The sequence below is a fragment of the Chionomys nivalis genome, chromosome 3, assembly GCF_950005125.1.
Source record: "Chionomys nivalis chromosome 3, mChiNiv1.1, whole genome shotgun sequence".
In the NCBI taxonomy this organism is placed as follows: Eukaryota; Metazoa; Chordata; class Mammalia; order Rodentia; family Cricetidae; genus Chionomys; species Chionomys nivalis.
Window position 1 is genome coordinate 75,210,301 of NC_080088.1, and position 21,068 is coordinate 75,231,368.

Here is a 21,068-nt window from a genome sequence, read left to right on the forward strand (position 1 = left end):
TGTCCTTTCTTTTTTTCTCCCCTCGTTCAGAAATTCTGGAGGAGGGTAGAGGGAGGCTGAGGTAACCCACCTTTTACTTTGAGAAACTTGGGGCCTTGTCCTGATTTCACAGGCTCGAAGCTACAGAGCCTAATATTTAGGGACTTGGTATCAGAACTTAATCAGGGTAACACAAACAGGAGCCTTGGGACAGAGTGTCAGGTCTCCTGGGGAAGTCTGGAGAGGGATGAGCAGTGTGTCTTTCTTCTGTGCCTGTGACCAAGGGCTGCTTTGGGGACTGGGTCAGACTGCTCACCAGGTCTACACGCTTCTGCCTATGTGGATCAGTTGGCCTGCCCTGTGTCTAGGGACTCCAGGATGTCCAGCCCTGTTGTAGAGCACTGCAGGTCAGATTCTGCTGGAGTGGCTCCAATTCATAGCCCATTACAGGAAGTATTCCCACCTGTCCTTGGCGAGCAAGTGCCCCCTTTATACACCTGGCAGCTTAGATACCCACTGCAGTTGGGGCTGGGGCTGCAGCTGCTGTGTAACATCTCAGGGCTCCTGTGGCAACTGCCTCCCTCAGAATGGGGCAAAAGGCACGTGCATCCTCCCAACCCACCTATAGACGGCCACATTCCTACCTCCCAACCATCTCCTCTCCAATTGGGCTTCTTAGCTTTCCATGTACACGTATCTTTTCGACCACGCTTAACCAACTTGCCACAGATCCAACTGGGCTTCCTGTGACTCTGGAGCTGTGACACCACGCCACAGTTCTTGCGGCATGTATTTCACGGGGACCACACACTCCTGTCCTCCCACATGTCCCCCAGCTTGGGGACATCAGGCTGTACCATGGCAGTGCAATCCTTTCGGCACAGACACATTCAGCTTTGGAAGCCACGTTTTGTGTTTTGTTACAGACCAGAGGCAGAGACTCTAATGTCAGGAGAGCCTGACAGGGCAGCAACAGGGCATTCCAGCTCTTCGGGGTACAGGATTCTTCTGCCGTTGGTGGAAGACAAAAGGTGCAAGGTCCCCACTCCTTAGCTGCATCCTCACCCTTGCAGTCTGGTCTCCCCAGTTAACACTATCTCAGAGGCTGCCCGCCAGTCAGCCACGTACTCAAAGTGTCTTTGAGCATCACTCTGAAGTAAGGCGTTGTTCCTCCGTGTCCCACAGGGCTATGCTGTGCCCTGGGCTTGTGGCCTCCCCTTTACCTTCTCCTGCCAGAGGCTAGGCCTCCTTTCTTGGTCTTCTGGCCTTGTACTGCATCCCACAGCGCCTCCTTCCATGACCACTGGTCACCCCCCGTGAACCCGCTCTGCCTCCCTTCCTCTCTATGGAGCCCAGTTTCCTCACCCCGGCCTCAGTCCTGGATGTCAAGGCTTCCTGGACATTTCTGGGACACTGAGTCAGGGGGATGTGGCAGACAGCCACTGCGGGACTGACAGCCAAGCCCTGCGTACCTGCACCCAGACTGCCGGCTTAAAGGTAAGACTGCTAACGGGCCGGGCGGTGGTGGCGCACACCTTTAATCCCAGCACTCGGGAGGCAGAGGCAGGCGGATCTCTGTGAGTTCGAGACCAACCTGGTCTTCAAGAGCTAGTTCCAGGACAGGCTCCAAAACCACAGAGAAACCCTGTCTTGAAAAACCAAAAAAAAAAAAAAAAAAAAGACTGCTAATGGGCCTGCTTGGGGTTCTGACTGCTCTGACCCTAAGAGGAGAACACAGGGATATCTCTATGGAAAGTTCCCACCTTGAGCCTCCATGTTGGCAACAGGAAATTTATTGTCAAATATGTTCAGGCTGACCTTACTACCAGGTCCAAGCTACAGGTGCCAGGTGTCTGTCATCAGGTACTGTCCTCTGAATGGTAAGTCACAAAAGCAACAGAGAACCTTATGAAGAAAGTGGATCCCATAGATCTTTGGCCACAACTTGCTGTCCTCAGAGGCCCCTGAGGACTTTCCACAGGGCCGGGTCAAGACTGGAGTAAGGCAGCAGCGTCCCACAGCTGAGTCATGGGCAGGGGTAGAGTGACCAGATGCTGATGCGCTGGTCCTTGGACCCCGCAGCAAGCAATCCATCACTGGCAAAGGTCGCACAGTACACAGAAGCACTGTGGAAGGCCAGAACGGCCAGTGGCTTCATTGTCCTCCAGTGAAAGACTCGGATGCGATGGTCCCAGCCTGCTGTGGCTAAGATCTTGTGGTCTGGCCGGATGGTGACTTCGGCAATCCCAGGATTGGTGAGTTCGTGAGTCTTGCACACCTATGAACAGGACAGTAAGAAGAACGAGGTTGCTCTTAGGTCTGCTGTAGTCCTTGGCCACAAATATCCCTTCCCTGGCCCTACTCTGCCATAGGCTCTGTGACAGCTACACATTCTTGTCCATCTGGCCTCCTCCTCAACCCCATGGTCATAGGAGGGCTTAAGCACACACAAGGCCACAAGGTTATGCTGAACTCCCAGCCCTGGAAAAAGCTGGGCGGCCAGGCCCTGGGTTCTCAGAGTGGAGGAGATCCACTGAAACTTACGGCATGTGGGGAATGCAAATGCCATCAACAATAACACGAAGACTCAAGTGAGACCCAGAAACATGGTAGTGGGTCCCAGACCACCCAGAGAAGGGGTTGGCAGAGTGTACAGTGTATGGCTTGAATGTGTCCCTCAAGAATTCACAGTCAGAAACAGAATTCTCAAATTCACCTATTAACGCTATCTAAGGTGGGGTATTTGGCAGGTGATGAGGCCTATTAGTGACTTTCTCAGAGAAGACCTGAGCTGGCAGCCTGTTCTGTCTTGTCTAGGGATGGTCCCCATGTTGTGACTGGAACTCAGCAGATGCAAGCTTCTGAGCCTCCTGGTCTTCAGCACCACTAGCCAAATCAACTGTTTTTAAACAAAAAAAATTATTTTTATTTTATGTATTTGAGTGTTTTGCCTGCACATATATCTGTGCACTATGTGTGTGTAGGGCCCACAGAGGCCAGAAGAAGGCATCAGATCCTTGGGGACTGGAGCTGAGAGCTGCCATGTGAACCATCTCTCTGGCCCCAAGCTTTTATCCTTCAGACACCACACAGGCTTAGCAGGCTTAGGCGTTTTGCTGTAATAGAAAATGAAGAAAGGTAGAGGGTGAGGGGAAACAGCACTAGAGGAGGAGGAAGGAATCCCGATGTGCTCCTCACTGCCTGTGGAGCCCCCATTTCTCTGGCTTTCTGTCCATCAATATGGTCGATTCCTCTGTATCCTCTGCAGTGCCATTCACCTCTGTGCCCTTGCCAAACACAAGACCAATTCAGTCACCCTAACTTTAAACCCCTACAACTTCAAGCTAAATTAAAAAGTCCTTTATAAAGTTAGCCTGCCTCAAGTTCTTTGTCATAGTAATGAAGGTAGCCTCTTGGTTACAGAGGCCTGTCCTGCACACTGAAGGCCACTTGATAGCTCTGTTCCTACAAGTGGCCTGCCTGAGCCACAAGCTTTCTGTTAGTCCCTTGGTCTTCAGTGCCTTCCAGCAGGACCACATCACCCTTTGCAGACAATGCTCATCCCCACAGTTGGCAAGGAATCTGGGCATAGTGACCTGTGCATTTAATCCTAGCACTCTGCAAGAGGGACATGCGGTCATTGTGAGGGAGGGAGGAAGGAAGAGAGGGAGGGAGGGAGGGAGGGAAGGAGGGAGGGAGGGAGGAAGGAAGGAAGGAAGGGAAGAAGGGAGGAAGAAAGGACAGAAGGGAGGAAGGAAGAAGATATAAGGAAGCATAAGGAAAGAAGTAGGAAAAATGAATGATAGCATCCATGGAAGCCAGTAGAAAAGGTCACAGAACAATTTAGCTACAAATTAACAAAACACAACAGATGAAGTAGGTCATTCTTAAACCAGTCACTGTGGGCCTTGGCAGGGCTCAGGATGGAGGAAGAAAAGAACAATGAAGGGAATGAGCACCAGTGGAGACACTAAATGATGTCAGATGGGGTTCGGGAGGGCAGGAAGATTAGAAAATAAACCAGGTGAGAACAAAACGGTTGCAAGGGACCAGAGGAAACATGGAGGGCAACAGCAGAGCAACTTCAGTTGGCTGAAAGACAAGCTTTAGGATGTAAGTCCAAAGAAAGGCCGCCAGAGCATTCAAGAACAAGACATACTCTAAAAAGTCTTAGGGCTGAGAGTGAAGAGAGACCTTCTAATAGCCAGGCAAATAATCACATGAAAGATGAGGGCACAGCAGAAGCCGTCACCAGCATGTGTGCCAGCAGAGAGTGGGGCAATGCTCATGCAGGCAGAAGGGAGTGTGGTCCAAGAGTTTTATATCCAGCCAAACTGTCACTCAACTGTGAAAACAGTAGACAAACATTTTTGAACATGTAAGAGCTGAAAGAATATTGCTCCCGTAAGTCCTTCTGGAAGAACAAGAAGATTAACTCCCGCCTTGCAGATGGCGGCTAGAGAACTCTAGTGAACGGTCTGGCAGACAGCACTGAGTCTACTTACCTACAGGATTAGGCACAAGACACGGGGATTATGGCTAGGAGAACCAGTTATGTAACTAGCAGAAGCATGGGCGGGTAATGAGAAAGATGGGGTGCTGCTAAGGATTTGCTCATTCGTTGACCTCATATCTGAGGTGATCTGACCTCCCGCCGTGAATGATGGCAGCTCAGCATATTTCCTTCTCCTCTCACAGCTGAGAAGGGATGTCCTGGTGTTCTGGTATTTGCTTTGCATATCTGTATATGATAATACCAAAATACCAAAGCAATAAAGCATAAACATTCTCTGGTTTTAAAGATATCTAAACCTGAGCATGTAGAAGGGGACTTGAGGGGGTCAAACAGCAGACAAGCCAGAACATAAGTGAGGGAAGCAGGGGATAGTTTGGGTTTCCAACCCAAAGCAATAGGTAAGATAAAACTTGGTACCTAATACTGATGAAGGTACAGCGCACACTCGAGAGCACGACTGGGTTCAGCAGAGAGGCTTATCTTTCATAAAGTGGTTAAAACAAAGCATTCGGTGCCTAACCAACTAGTCATCTTGCTGTAAACAACCACAAAGGTGAACAAAACACACAAGGTAATTGTTGACAGGCCCTGGACAGCAGGCAGGGTGGAGCCCTGGCATTCTCTGCCTGGGGACAAAAATCTAGCCAGAATATAATAGTCACATTAAGTTGAGGAGACAGATAAAAATCTGGGGCAGTTAGAAGGCTGAGATCTGTGAGGATAAGGGGGTGGAATGGAGGGAGATGTGATGGGGGGCTGGGGACTAGATGTGGGTTCCCTAGAAGACCTTGTTTGAGGTCTAGGCTCTGTGTGTTCACAGCAGATGACAGGCTGAACCACCAGCTCTCACATCAGGAATAATGATCCGACCTCGGAGTGTGGCCTTCTCCAGATATCTACCACGGTGAAAAGCCAGGACTAGCAAGGTCTGCGGGGAGCTGGGGTTGCAGTGCCACCACAATGAAGGCGGGTGGCTGAGATGGCCATGCCCACACAAGCCCAATGTGAACAGCCAGCCACTAACCTAGAGCATCAGCACAAAATAGCAGAATTCGGGATCTCCATCACATGCCATTTACAATGTCCAGCACATCAACAGTACTTACTAGACACACAGAAAGCACGGCTGTGTGCTCCATAATCAAGGGAAATCACATCAGTAGAAACTGATCCCCCAAATGGTGCAGGTCCCGAACACATCAAATAAAGATGTCTATGAAAGGAAAAAGGTCGCACAGATGGCACCAAGTGTGAAGTCCTGAGTGTGAATCCATGGGACCCACAGAAACACCCAGGAAGGTAGGGCAGCCACCGGGAAGGGGGTGGACACTGGGAACACAGGGCGGCCCACCTGTAATCCCAGCATTTGGGAGGCAGAGACAGAGGATCTTGGACCAGCTGGCTAGCCAGATCAGTTGGAACTGGGGAACTCTGGGTTCAGCAATAGACCTTGCCTTGATAAACACAGTGGAGAAACATTAAGGAAGACATGTCAACTTTAGGACCCCATACACATGTGCATGCTCATATATGAACACACATGTATCCATACACATGCGAACATACACAAATATATGCACACTACACATACACAAAAAAACTAAAGAAAAATACATTAAAATATTATAAAATTATTTATATGAACTAAGCAGACAAAAATTATTAGTACAGAGTAAGAATTATAATAGGACTAAAAAATATCAATTAGAATAAAATGTACAGGACAGGGCTAATAGCAGACTAGAAATTGTTTTATAAAAAAGTGAAATGGATAACGACATCTTGAATTTTGCAGGCAAATGGATGAAACTAGAAAACATCATTTTGAGTGAGGTAACCCAGACCCAGAAAGACAATTATCAAATGTACTCACTCATAAATGGTTTTAAAACATAAAGCAAAGAAAATCAACCTACAAACCACAATCCCAGAGAACCTAGACAGCAATGAGGACACCAAGAGAGACTTACATAGATCTAATCTACATGGGAAGTAGAAAAAGACAAGATCTTCTGAGTAAATTGGGAGCATGGGGACCTTGGGAGAGGGTTGAAGTGGGGAGGGGAGGCAGGGAGGGGAACAGAGAAAAATGTAGAGCTCAATAAAGATAATAAAATAAAAAAAGTGGACTGGGTCAATGAGCTGGTCAGAGGGCAAAGGTGCTACGAAGCCTGACAACCCGAGTATGGTCCTTGGGACCCACAGGGTAGAGAAAACCTACGCTTGCACGCTGCCCTCTGACTTCTGCATGTTCACTGTGCACATGCACAGCACACAAACACACACAATAAATAAAAATTGTCTTCTTCCAGATAAAGGGGTTGACTCTGGACAGGACTTGGGCCTACAGGGAACATGTCAGAGCTGGCAGCTGCTGATAAATATCAAACACTCCATGTGTGAATGTGTGTGCATGTTTGGAGTGGGGCAGGGGATGCTTAGCAGGGAGTGTGCACTGGCTCTCCTGAGGACCCACATGGTGGTCACAGCACCTGTAACTGCAGCTCCGGGAGCCAATGCTGCCTTCTGGCCTCCACAGGCACTTGTGTACACGGAATGCATTCATATGCAACACAGAAACAAAAACTAAAAATAAATGTTTTAAAAAATACTGTAGTTCGACCTAAACAGAGAACTCTTAACAGAGGAATCTAAAATGACTGAAAGACACTTCAGGAAATGTTCAACACCCTTAGTCATCATAGAAATGCAAATCAAAACAACTTTGAGATTCCATCTTACACCTGTAAGAATGGCCAAGATCAAAAACACTGATGACAGTTTGTGCTGGAGAGGTTGTGGGGAAAAGGGAACATTTCTGCAAGCTGGTACAGCCCCTTTTGATATCATTATGGTGATTTCTCAGAAAATTAGGAAACAAGCTACTTCAAGACCCAGCAATACCACATTTGGGTATATATCCAAAGGATGCTCAATTGTGGACATGTGCTCAACTATGTTCATAGCAGCATTGTTTGTCATAGCCAGAACCTGGGAACAACCTAAATACCCCTCTACCAAAGAATGGATAAGGAAAATGTGGTACATTTACACCATGGAGAACTGCACAGCAGAAAAAAAACCAATGACATCCTGAAATTTGCAGGCAAATGGATGGATCTAGAAAACATATTAAGGTAACCCAGACCCAGAAAGGCAAACATCATATGTACTCACTCATAAGTGGCTTTTAGACATAAAGCAATGAAAAACTAGCCTACAATTCACAATCCCAGAGAACATAGACAACAAAGAGGACCCTAAGAGAGACATACATGGATATAACTAACTTACATGGGAAGTAGAAAAAGACAAGTTCTCCTGAGTAAATTTGGAGCATGAGGACCATGGTAGAGGGTGGAAGGGGAGGGGAGAGGAAAAGAGGGGAGCAGAGAAAAATATATAGCTCAATGAAAACAATTTTTAAAAATTACCATAGTTCTAAAAATAGCTTTAAGAAATTATTTAAAGCAAAATTAATATAAGAGGGTGATGTTCGCAGAAGCCCAGGAATGCTCTGACAGTCAACAGCAGTGGGAAGACCTCACAGCACAAGTCTTAGAACACAGCCACTGTTTGACAGACACAGATGGACTGGGTCAGCATGTAGAAACACAGAAAAGGAGCAGATACTAAGAGTACAGACCCAACCCCATTCCTGATCAGAACACTAAGTACAAACAGATCAAAGACTCCAATTAGAAATCAGTGATTGTCAGACAGCATTTAAAAAAGCAGCATTAGAGAAACCCTGTCTTGAAAAACTGAAAAAAAAAAAAAAAGCAGCATACAGCTTGGCATGATGGCACACACCTTTAATCCCATCATGAATGAGACAGAGGCAGGCAGATCTCTGTGAGTTCAAGGCCAGCATTCTAGGCAAGCCAGAGCTACATGGTGAGACCTTGTCAAAAAAAAAAAAAGGCAAGAAATAACAAGTCATCCATAAAGACAATTTTTCAATTATACATAAAGACAGGCTGAGGGTAGAAGCATGGAAAAGATGAGTGACACAAAGAACAGAGCTAAGAAGACAGAGGCTGCTGTTCAGTATCAGCTCAGGCCGACGCTGAGACAAAGGGCACCATGAGGCAGAGGAGGACACTTGCCCAGCACATGGGGGTCCTGGGTTCCATCTCAAGTGTTCCCTCTCTCCTCCCCTCTCCCTGCTCTGGCACACTACATGCAACACACACACACACACATACACACACCTACATGTAACTTCAGAAAGATCGGGTCATTTGCAAGGGGGAAGCAAGCGTCTGAAATGCTTACAGACCTCACGGCACTTCAAAGACAACGAAGAAAACCGGCAGAAATAAAGGGTGAACTAGGTAGAGCAGGACAGGTCCTAAGAGCCTTCCTCAGGAACCAGTAGAAAACCAGACTGCAGCCCAATCAGTAAGGACCTGAACTGTAGACTGGCTCACATGACAACGTCAGACTGACTAAAATGGCCAGCATCTGTCCCACACCTGTCTCCTCTAGGTGTGTGAGGTCTGCTCTCACACACAGAGCCACATGCAGGACCCAAACCAGAGACTGACAACAGGATTGGCTAGATTAAAGATGCCTACCAAATCAACAAGTATTTGGAGATTGGCTAATTTTTTCTAAAGAATTTATGGATCAAAGAATAAATCACGTGAAGAAAAGATTTAGGCTGGGCATGAGGGATCTTGAACTCACTATGTAGCTAAGGCTGGCTTTGAACTCCTGATGGCCTTGCCTCCTCTTCCAGGCATGAAGCACCAGATTTGGCTTTGAAGTTGATGTAAAACAAAGACACACTAGCTGGTGGTGGTGGCACACACCTTTAATCCCAGCACTCAGGAGACAGAGGCAGGCACATCTCTGAGTTCGAGGCCAGCCTGGTCTACAGAGTGAGTTCCATGACAGCCAGAGCTACATTGAGAAACCCTACTTTGAAAAACAAAACAAAAAACAAAGACAAAATGTCTAAGAAGCCTGCATGATATCCATTTCTGGAGATATCTAGGCTGGAGGTTAACCTGTTAACAGCCCGTGCACGTGGATCCACAACTGTGGGCCCCACGGAAGCCTTTCCAGACACAGGTACATCACAACCATCTCACACACTCAGAGGCCACTACACCGAGAGGCTGAAACACGGTCTTAGTTATGGGAAGAGGGCTACCATTCAAGAATGCCCCAGCATGCCAGGCATGGTGGCACAGGCTTTTAACCCTAGCACTCGGGAGGCCGAGGCAGGCAGATCTCTGTGAATTTGAATCTAGCCTGTAGTAAGTTCCAAGACAGCCAGGGGCATATAGGGAAACCCTATATCTCAAACAACAACAAAACCCCAGGATTGTTTATGGTGTAAAATGCGACCCTTTGGGCTGGTATGGTACACATGCCACCCCAGCACTTAGGAGACAGAGGCAGGATCAGGAGTTTAAACTCATCCTTGGCCACACAGCGAGGTTGAGGACAGTTTGGGCTGCATGAATTTGTCTCAAAAATTAAAATAAGGAGGCTGGAGAGATGATTCAGCCATTAAGAGTACTCATTGTTCTTCCAGGGACCCAGGTTTGCTTCCCAGCACCCATGTTAACTCACAGCCACCTGTAACTGCATTTTCAGGGAGTCCATTGCCCTCCTCTGGCCTCTCCTGGAACTGCACAACATGGTTAACATAGACAAAACATTCACACACATAAAATAAAAATATTTTTAAAATTTAAAAGAAAATTTATGAACAAATAAAAAAGAAAAAGAAATCAGCAGGAGGGCAAAGGCTAGATCCATAGGACACAGCTACATCTTGAAGGGCCAGGAAGGACTAAGAAGAACTGAAATCCACATAGGAAACTCAGTGTAAGCCTCATGAACAGCTGGTGGATAGACTTCTTTCCCAGGGGACTGAAGGAAACTAGGAAGCTAATTACCTTATGGGCTGTTCTTAAGCTAGTTTTCAAATGCATAAAACAAGGAACAATGGGAACAGGGACTAGGGGAGGGAGAGGCCAGCAGGGAGGTTCTCTTGTACCCCAGGGCCTTGGCCACATGTGTGCCTAGGCAGGTGTGTATGTGCATCTACAGCGACAGCCATATTCTTCTCAAGCACATGTGGACCACTGATGCAAACTGAACCAGCTCTGCATTTCAAAGAACTGAAATCATTCAGACCTTGTTCTCTGACCACAATGTAATTAAGTTAGAATTTGAAAACCAGAAGATAACTGGGGTGTGGGGTGGGGAATCAAACATTTAGAACCATAAAAAATACTCCAATCAGCTCGGCTTAGAAGCCAGAGAACAAATAAACACAGGATCCACCTAGAAGTGAGGGGTGATGATACCTGGCAGTGGGAAGCCATGGGGACACAGGCAGAGGAACTGCGACTGATAGGTGCTACGTTCAACATGAGCTGGAATGACCGAGTACGCCCAAGGACAGGGCTGAAGAATGTGGCTGACACTCACATACCAGTCGCCAACAACTACAAAATGTTCATCAGACAAGTATGTAGAGATTTTTCACACTTAAAGTTAAAAGTCTAGAAAAACATGCCCCCATCCCCAAGCCCAGCATGCCGGTCCAGACTAAAGCAGCTCAGGCCAAGTGTTTGAGGAACAACAAGAGGCCCCAGGTTTCCTGCCTGAACCCCCAGCCCTGCAGTACAACAGCAAAGAAGAGGTTAATTCATGCCTGGACTTAGCCTCTGAGCAGAAGAGCAGGGACCTCTTCTGCAGCTTCTAGCCCCTCAATGCCACCAGCAAAACTACGTGGTAGGAAGCTTGGGTGCCAGTCAACTGCAGCCCAAACTCTGACCCAGTGGAGTCAGTGAGACACATATCACAGTGGGTTCCCTTAGAACTATTCCTCTTTGAGATGGAGTCTCACTAGGAGGCCAAAATGGTCTTCAATTCCTAGGCTCAAGTGAGCCTCTTCTTCGCCTTCTGGAGGGCCGAGACTTCAGGTGTACACTGCCACAGCAGGCTTTACTTCATTGCTTTGATACTAAAGGGAACACAATTGCACTTTCTAAATTAACAGAGTCAAGAGGAACATCCAAGTCCATAGAAATGGCTCCGTTGGTAAAGTGTTGGCTAAGCAAGCACAGAGACCTGAGTTTGGGCTGTTAGCATCTACATAAAAAAAATCTAGAGCAATGATGCTGGCTTGGAATCCCATGACTGGGGAGGTTAAGGACAGGAGGGTCTCTGGGGCTTGCTGGCAGCGAGTCTAGGTGAACTGGTGAGCTCTAGGCAAATAAATAAATAAATAATGAAGGGTTGGGGCTGGCTCAGCAGTTAAGAATGAGTCTTAACAGCTCTTGCACCCACGTCAGGCAGCTCACAACTGCCTCTTAACTCCAGCTCCAGGGGATTTAATATCCCTTTCTGGTCATACGCACATATACACACTTTAAAATAAAATAAATCTTTTTTTTTTTTTTTTTTTGGTTTTTTGAGACAGGGTTTCTCTGTGGTTTTGGAGCCTGTCCTGGAACTAGCTCTTGTAGACCAGGCTGGTCTCGAACTCACAGAGATCCGCCTGCCTCTGCCTCCCAAGTGCTGGGATTAAAGGCGTGCGCCACCACCGCCCGGCTAAAATAAAATAAATCTTAAAAAAAAAAACAAAAACAGAGTGGAGCGTGACCGGTGAAGATGCCAGAGGTCAACCTCTACCTGCACAAGCACATACATACACATGCACATATACTATACATACATGAACACACACAGCCTGTGTCAGTCAGAGAGAGGCAATAAACACATTTGCCAAAATCCAGCAAACCCATTCACAGTCCAGTTCATCCCCCACAGACATGGAAGGAACTTCACCCAGTGAGAACCTGTCACTACCCAGTTCCATCCAAAGTGACCTGCTTCATATGACAAGTCTGGGTCTCAACAAGTGCCACCAGCAACACAGTCCTCCAGCTTTCTTGTTGCCATGCCCTCTCTGGTGTTGGGCTCCAATTCATGGCCTGCTGACACCCTCTGTCCACTGGCTCTGACCACTTCTTCTTGTCCCTCTGATGTCTCTTGTAGCCTGAATATTTTGTCGATCTTCTATGTTCTCACCTGGCAGAGCCCCAGCCTGTTCTAAATGTTTCCCAACCATGTGTGGTCACAGCAGTTGTCCAAGAGCTCAGGTGGGTCCTCTGTGTGCGAGGCATCTGTCTGCTGATGCGGACCCTCCACTGCTCTATGTCCTCACTAGGCTCCACACACAGGTTGCAAAGCCTGCACTGGGGCAGGGTGTGGAGCAGATGCTGTGATGTGGTGCGCCTGAGCATGCATGTGGGGCCCGCCCATGCCTGCAGACAGACCCGGTTGATCTTCCTGAGACTGAAGAGCTATATATGATCCTGGGGGAACTGGGGGCTAGGAACCTATGCATCAGACTGTATTGACATTGTTTTATCCTTGTCTTTCTGGGAATGCTGCCTTGGCCAAAATAGAGAGGGGACTGTTGGAAACAGAGGGGCCCCACGGGGACCCACTCAGGGCCCTGTCTCAAGGACACTTCCTTGTTGCCTCCTTGTCCTAGGAACTTAACAATGCTGACTTCCAGAGAGATGAGAGCACCTTTAACCCTACGCCTGGCTGCTAATTACTCTGAGCCCAGACTGTGATCCTCAGAGGCAGAGGTCTCACGCCGACATTTTCCTGCCTCCCTACTAGCTCTTCACGTGAGAAGAACCTCATGTTCTGCTCCAGTATGTACAGGCACTCTTGGTACCCATGGAGATGACCCTACAGTTTTCTGACCAGCTGCCCCAGTGGCTCTTCTGAGGCCATGATTGTGGCACAACCAGGACTGCAGATGGATACAAGGCTGGAACTCTGCTCAGCACACTGGGCTGATCTGGGTAAGGGAGCCTTGTTATTACTTAACGACCTAAAATACTACGGGCTGTAAATCAGTCCCTGCTTCAAGGCTGTGGGCCCTACTCTGTGTGGAGGAAGGAGAGGGCCTGGGTACCACCTGTATCTAAGCCCAAACCTGATGGCTAGCAGCAGAGCCACCTCAGGGAGGCAGGAGTGAGCTAACGTCCCCAGGTTCCCCAGGCACTCTCCAGTATGCTGTCCTCCGCAGGCATCCTACTGGTCATAGCAGCCCCTCCCTGCCTGAGCCCTGGTCTGGGCTCAGGACCCTCCAGAAAGGCTCTCTGGCCACCAGTGGCTCTTACAGCTCATGACCTCAGGTGCCAGGAATGCTCGGCGCGGCACCATCTGGTTCTGATTACCCATGCTAGGCTGCGGGCGCCTCAGCCAGGGATCTGTGTCCCGAGTGGCTGGGAGATTGATTTGGGTTCCTCGGAGGCTTTAGCAGGAGGATGTGAGGAAAGCACGTCTGAACCAGTGGGGCGTGGGCCAAGGCGGACGGCCATGTTCTGGTGCCATGGCACCAGCAAGGATGCTATGGACTGGAGGTCACCTCACTGGCTCTCAGGTGTTAAAAATGACCTCAAATAGCTTGCCCTGGCAAATTACCAGATGCTTCCTTCCCCGAGGCCTGGGCTATAAGAACGAGGATCTTTGGGGCCCTAAGGCCAGCACTGGACCTGACTCTGGGTTAAACAGCTCTGGGCCTTCATCAGATTCATGAGTCATTCGCACCCTCCCAAGCAGGAAGGCAAGCTCAGCAGGGGGCCTGGGGCTCCCTAACTCCTTTGATGTATACTGCTGAGTGGGGGCCCTGCCCACCTCACCCCAACTACTTCCAGGCTGCAGTTCCTAGCTCCCCTTCTGCTTTAACTTTTCAATTCATTAGTAGAGTAAAAGTTCATCTCTGGATTGAAACATGCCCATAAATTAAGTCTTAAGTTCCAGCAGCTGTTTCCCAAACATGTAGGGAGATTCCAAGAAGATATGGGCTGAAAGGACTTTTCCCGGGTGCAGGGTACGAGAGTAGGAGATACCCAGCTTTTGCAAGAGGGGCCTAGGTGTCCATCCTCTGCCTTCAGGCTGATGAATGCTGGACCCCACAGGGTGGTGCCGCTACCCTTTACCAGGCCTCAGAGGCAGGAGGGGTGTGTGAAGGAGACCCCCAAGCCTACTTGCTGGGCTCAGCACCTAGTGAGGTAGGGACTCAGGACACACAGATGCAGTGGTTGAGTACTGTGCTTTCCCTTATGCTCACATGCAGGGCATGGTTCTAGGGGCTTAGGGGCTCTTCTGCAGGTTCGAGACCCTTCCCTTTACAGGAAACTTGTGGGTCTCTCAGACATGGAGGGAAGGATGGATGGACATATAGGACAGTTTTACTCTCAATCCACTATCTGCCCAGCACAGCTGGACCCTAGAGATGGTCAATGCTTAGTGCTATGGGTATGTGCCCGCCTTACCGCTGGGTCTCACTGCCCACTTTCCCTTTTCTGCTAGGCATTGCTGGCGGGGAGGCCAAGTTACCTATGCTGTCTCTACTTTCCTGGATCTACCCCTGCTTGGCTACAGTCACTATGCCCAAGCCATGGCATATTGTCTTTGGGTACCTCTATGGTTCTATTCCACATCAGCCTCCTTTTGATCTGGGACTTCCTCTGCCCCTTATCTACTGTCCACAATCAGTCCCTTTCCCAGAATGGCCTCATGATAAGGCCCTAATTTCTACCCTGGGTTTAGTGACGCCCTCAAGAACCTGGGTGGCACCCAGCACCAACCTAGCCCTGACTTTCCCCACCACACCCCTCAGGAACTGGGGTAAGTCATTTAGACCTGGGCCTGATGTGCACAAAGCAAACCCTATCCTTGGCTGCAAGATCTGAGCAGGGCAGTGTGAGTGTGCTGAGCAAGGTACCTTCCCACTTTGGGAAAGTGCAGTAATGACCTCTGATGCCTCCTATTGGGTGGAGGCAACCTGGACTACCATGCCCCCAAAGAAGGGTTGCATGGCCCCCCATTGACTTTATTGCTTTAGCCAATCCAGTGAGACTGGGAGCTGTGCTACAGCCATATGATATTCCATAGGGCATGTGGCTCTCTCACCAGGGCTGTTTCCACTGTTTGGCCAAGGCCAGGTCTGCTTTCTGAGACTCCAGATAACAGGCGCCTTTCCTACCTTGAGTCAGTGTATCCAGACCACCTGTGGTGTCTTGGTAGCCTACAGTCTGCCAGACCTGTACAAAACCAAGTCCTGGATATATATTTCACAACCCCTGCCATCATCTCTCCATCCCAAATGGGGAACAAGCCAGCGAGGCCCATTACGCTGCACTCTAGGGGACAGAGGCCATCCTGGGGCCGTACAGGACATTGTGGAGTCGTCTCCAGCAGGCCTTGCTCCTCCAAGGCCTTATTGCCTGGTGGGCTTTCCTGTGCTCTGTGAGCAACAGTGTCCCTAGGGCCAGCTTACAGATCCACAAGGCCATTGCTTTGCAGGATTTGCCATAACTTTTCTTTTTCTTTTCTTTCTTTTTTCCTTTTTTTCCCTTTGATTAATCAGTTCCTTACTGACCAAATTCCTCTGAGTTTTCACAAAGGAGTTTGGTCTGCCTGGACACTACGTGCCTTTTTTCTAGATGGACAAGACTTGATGGCTGTTAACCCGAGGTCCAGGAGAAACCCAAACCATGTGAATGGTGAGTTCACGCCCACTGGCCCCTGCTCCCCTACTGCCTCTGAGTGATTAATTAGCTAGGGAACTGCAGCCACTCCTCTTCATGCCTAAATATTGTTTCGGCCTATCAGACTGTTAGTGCAGAGCAGGATAAATGAGGCCCGGGCCTGTGCACTGACCTGCAGGGACTGCTGGCTGTCCAGACTCCAGACAGCTAGTACCTTCCCGGCAGAGCCTGAGACGCCCTTGGCCTTCTGAGAGTCGAAGTCAAGGCCCATGACAGGTTCTTCATGGCAGGCGATTCGGCTGCACACCTTCCGCTCTGAGATGTCCCACAGGGTTACCGATCCATCCTCATAGCCAGCCAGAAGGAGTGGGCGGGGACTGGAGTTAGTCTGTAGGGAACGGCACAGTGGTTGGCTCCCAAACAGTCTTGTCTTCACTGAACTTTAAGACTGCAGGATCAGCTCTCTCTCCAGCCATGCCCACAACGGGGGTGGCCTAGTCAGACCAAGAGTCCCTTTTCTTTCCATGTAACCTAGCAGGCTTCCACATCCCTCTCAAGGGGCTGGCAGGGCTGCTGTTCAGTACCTGAGGAGCTGGGGGTGGAGTCTGAGCCCCCAGAACTCACACTGTCATGCATTTTCACCTACACTGGATCCTGTCCAAAGCAAGGATGACATAACACCCACTGGCACCCACCCATCAGCACCCTGGGGTAGCCAGGGATGGACTCAGACTTCTTCCTTATCTCCTCTGGATGTAAGACTGGAAGTCCCTCCTGGCTGAGACCAGTCATCTTCTAGAACCCGAGGCAGGAAAGTTGCAAACTCACGGGGATGGACTTTCTGGACTTTGTTAACATAGCTGCAGGAGCCGCCCCCTCCCTGGAAGTTTGGTGTGAGAGGCCCTCACTATCGTGATGGATGAGGGTGAGGGTCAGAGGGCTCTGCGCCCTGGGCTGACACTCGTTTATTTAGCCTCTGAAACAACTACAAAAGAAGAGTGCTTCAGGATTCCGAGTCACCCTCAGGGACATGCCATCAGTCCCTGTACGGCACAGCAGCCCAAGAGAAACTGCACAGGGCTGAGCAAGGAGGCCTGGGCTAGCTAGAGGCCTATGGCATGCATCTAACAAACAGCACAAGGGCCAGGGCTCTCTGGGTCAGGCTGTGGCTGAGGTGTGGTGAAGTGTAAGCCTGGTGGGGGGCGGCAAGGCACACTGTAGTCTAGCATCTGGGAAGATGGCAATGATAAGGAAAGGAAAGGACGACACAATGACCAGACTTTCCGCAAGAACAGTGAACTTGCCAAGGCCAGCGCTGCCACCAAGAGCCCCTATATGTCCAGAAATGGCTTGTAAATGGGTGTATCCCACTGGTGATCCAGATTTACATATACAGAATAGGAAGGAGTGGGGCTCCTGGGAGGAGACATGAAGTTTCCTGTGTTTCCTGGGCAACTGACTTTTAGCATCATCTTCTGTCCCTCTCTGCTAGGGCCAGCATCCATACTGTGTCCTTTGACCACAGCCCTAAGAGGCAGGGCTGCCCCAGGTATGTCCAGTGCCCCGCAGAGTGGTTCTGCTGGCTCTGCAGGGGCCCTGGCTGCACTGCTGCACTGCCCCTGAGTTCTGTCACAGGAGGAACTCACTGCTGGTGTTTCTCAGGTCATCTGCTCGCAAGTGGTTTGTGCAGGCCTACAGTGTTTGCTGCTGTTTAGACCAGGACAGGGGCAGCACCAGGCTCAAGAATCCCAGAACCTTTTGCACCCCAACCAGAAATACAGGCCAATTGTTGCCACTCTTAATCACCACCCACAGCATGGGCCCCTGGTAGATGCTACCCTAGAAGCCCACTTAGAGAACCCTTGGTGCAGGACAATTATTTGTATTCTGTCAATCATGTTTTAAATAAACGCTGATTGTCCAGGCAGGAAGTATAGGCAGGAAAACCAGACAGGAAGTAGAAATGATGTAATGAGAACAGGAGAATTCTGGGAAGGAGGAAGCTGATTCCTCCCACTCCTGCCAAGACCACAGAAGCAGCAGGATGTGATCTGTTCCACTGAAAAAAGGTACTGAGCCACATGGCTAACATAGATCAGAAAAATGTGTTAATCAAGATGTGAGAGTCAGCCAGTGAGAGGCTAGAGCTAATGGGCCAATCAGCTTTAAAATTTACAGAGATCTTTGTGTGATTTTTCTTTGGAGCTAAACAGCTGGGGGTACCGGGGGAGGAGGGGGGACAGAAACTCAAACAAGCAGGCCTGGCCCTTCATGTTACAGAATGGCGCCCAACGTGGATAACTGCATCCACAGAAAGCCTTAGAAAGCTTGGTAAAGACTAGAGTAAAACATTTTGATTTTCAGCCCTAGCAGGAAAAAAGCTGCTGTTTTAAAATGCCGGCTTTCTGGGCCTTCCTGCCAGGGAAAACTGACTCTTTAAAGCAGGCAGTCCTGATGGATACACTGTTGCAGCTTGCTTCCTGGCAAGGACCTTGAAACACCATAGAGTTGTGGCAAAAAATTTCTCCATATTCCTTAGCAAATTAAAGACCTATATGGTCAGAAAAAGAGAGATATACAGTAAAGAGAGATTCAAAGAGGAAGAAAATCTCTAAATGGTTTACATTGTGTTAAAAATATATACAGGCTAAAGGTTAAAGTTCTCAGAGTAAAAAAAAATAAAAGAAAGAAAGAAAGAGAGTAGCCTGGGAGGCAGAGACAGATGGATCTCTGTGAGTTCAAGGATAGCCTGGTTTACAGAGGGAATTCCAGGACAAAGATATATAGAGAACCTGTCTCAAAAAGCCAAAAGTTAAAAGTAAAAATAAAAGAAATAGAGGTTAAAGTAAAGCCACGTCAAGATGGAAAATACAAAGAGAATCTTGATACTGTATGTTATTATGCTCTCTTTGAATTGTTTGAATGCTGAGGAAGGGTCAACAGCTGCTAAAAGATATTTGCTTATAAATGCTGCAGAATTAATCCAAGATAGGTATCTTGAAAATATCTTGGCTTCAAAATTGAAGTCAAAAGGTATGTTACTTTGGAGAAGAGATTTTGCTTTTGTTTCCACAGAAAATGAGAGGCTGTGGATTTATTCAGAGTTAAGAAAAATCAGCTTTGATCAAGGAAGACCTGAGAAATCTCCAGCAGAAATAGATGGCCCAGATGTCCGAGTTCTTAATCAACAGGTTCAAGACTGCTGCCTGAGATGATCAAGACTCATAGGATACTTCAGTCAGGATTTGATCAGAACTCTAAATTTTCTTTAGGTCCCCATAAGATTATCAGCACCCGCAAACAGCTGGAAGTAGCCTGGAATACTACGCTCACATTCCCAAAATATGGACTATGGATATTTTCCTTTTTTTTTTTTTTTTTTAAAGAGGGGGAAGTGGTGCTGGAGAATTGTTTGTATTCTGTCAATCATGTTTTAAATAAACGCTGATTGTCCAGGCAGGAAATACAGGCAGGAAAACCAGACAGGAAGTAGAAATGATGTAATGAGAACAGGAGAATTCTGGGAAGGAGGAAGCTGATTCCTCCCACTCCTGCCCAGACCACCAAAGCAGCAGGATGTGATCTGCCCCACTGAAAAAAGGTACTGAACCACATGGCTAACACAGATCAGAAAAATGACTTAATCAAGATGTGAGAGTTAGCCAGTGAGAGTTATAGCTAATGGGTCAATCAGCTTATAATTTATGGAGACCTATGTATGATTTTCTTTGGGGCTAAACAGTTGTGGGGTACTGGGCAGGACAAAAACCCCAACAACAAACAAGCAGGCCTGGCCCCCATCATGTTACAAGCCTTATCACTACTTGGCTAGAGCCCCAGCAGTGATCTGCGGTGACATCTATACCCACCTCTACAGCTCTGGCTACGCTGCCTCCTTCCCCCTGCTGCTTTCCTTGTTTGTTTGCTGTTTTGTTTTTTGCTGTTTTGTTTTGTCTTGAGTTGGGGCAGTTCAGAGTCCTCATCATTGGTGTCAGCTCTAACTGGCATGTACAAAGCTTGTGACTGAGTTCTGAGCAACACAGATTATTCAGGAGCTACTAGATAAGGTCCCTCTGCCATGGTGCCAAGGGTGGCCAGCACAGGAGCCAGATGGCCTAGGAGGTATGTCTGGTCTTTCAGTTCCTGCCAGCTACCACCATAGTGTAGCCCCTCACCAAATCACTCTACTGGATCTCCCTGGTTCCTGTAGCCTTCAGTGACAGGCACCACAGGCTGCAGTGTCCCTGGGCGGCTACAGCCTTGACGCTGCAGGACTGAGGATAAGAAGTCACCCTGCCTTGTCTTCCCTTCCCTAGCAGTTCCCCTCGCCTTCAGTGGGGAACTAGACACAAAGATTGGTCCGGTAGCTTCTCTAGTCCTTTGAAATAACCTGAGAGATAGTAGCAGGCCAGGCCTATAGGAACCCCAATGGTGTGTACAGCTCAGTTGAGAGGCCCCAAGACTCAGACGGGAGCTTTCTGTGAGGGTGGGTACTGGTGATATTGCTCAGACCTGACTTACAGCCAGATCTGTCCTGTAATTATTATTGTGGCAATGCAGGACTGCTACTGTGGAGCATGAACTAAAGATGGGCACGAGTGTTTCAGAAGATGCACCAGGTCAGGATACTTTCCACACTCACATCAGTGAGCTAATACCCTAGGACTTCTGGATTTAGGAGAAAACAAAGAGTATTCCTATAACCAGAGGCTTGTTGCAGCTGTGAGCTTCACATTGGATCTGTATCACCAACAAAACTGTGATTTGTCCTTCTGTCAACCATATTAATTACCGTAACAAGTTGGTACATCCCTTTCTACACTTCTCTTCTCTGATGGAATTTTTACACGATTGGGCAAAGACCCATGTTTTCCAGGGTACAGAAGAGGAGTGGTGCAGCCACAGGTGCCTGTGCCAGGCCCATGTGTACCATGGTCACCTCCTTTGGAACTTCAGTGTGAGTAAAGTCAGGAGGCAAGATGAGGACACATTTATTTTCCCAGTGCCCAGAAACTCTCGAGAAG

At 48.5% G+C, this 21,068-nt stretch overlaps 1 protein-coding gene across 2 annotated transcripts in view; it reads right to left on the bottom strand.

The window, feature by feature from the left end:
- Window positions 1-1,727: 1,727 nt before the first annotated feature.
- The window catches only part of Gnb1l (G protein subunit beta 1 like), an 80,835-nt gene continuing 61,494 nt past the window's right edge, over window positions 1,728-21,068 (bottom strand). For both annotated transcript variants that reach the window (XM_057764783.1, XM_057764784.1), the window contains 2 exons: window positions 16,217-16,432; window positions 1,728-2,257 (listed from right to left, as the gene is read on the bottom strand). In XM_057764783.1, the coding sequence (XP_057620766.1) occupies window positions 2,006-2,257; window positions 16,217-16,432 (468 nt within the window). In that variant the 3' untranslated portion in view covers window positions 1,728-2,005. The remainder of the gene's footprint in view (window positions 2,258-16,216; window positions 16,433-21,068) is intronic.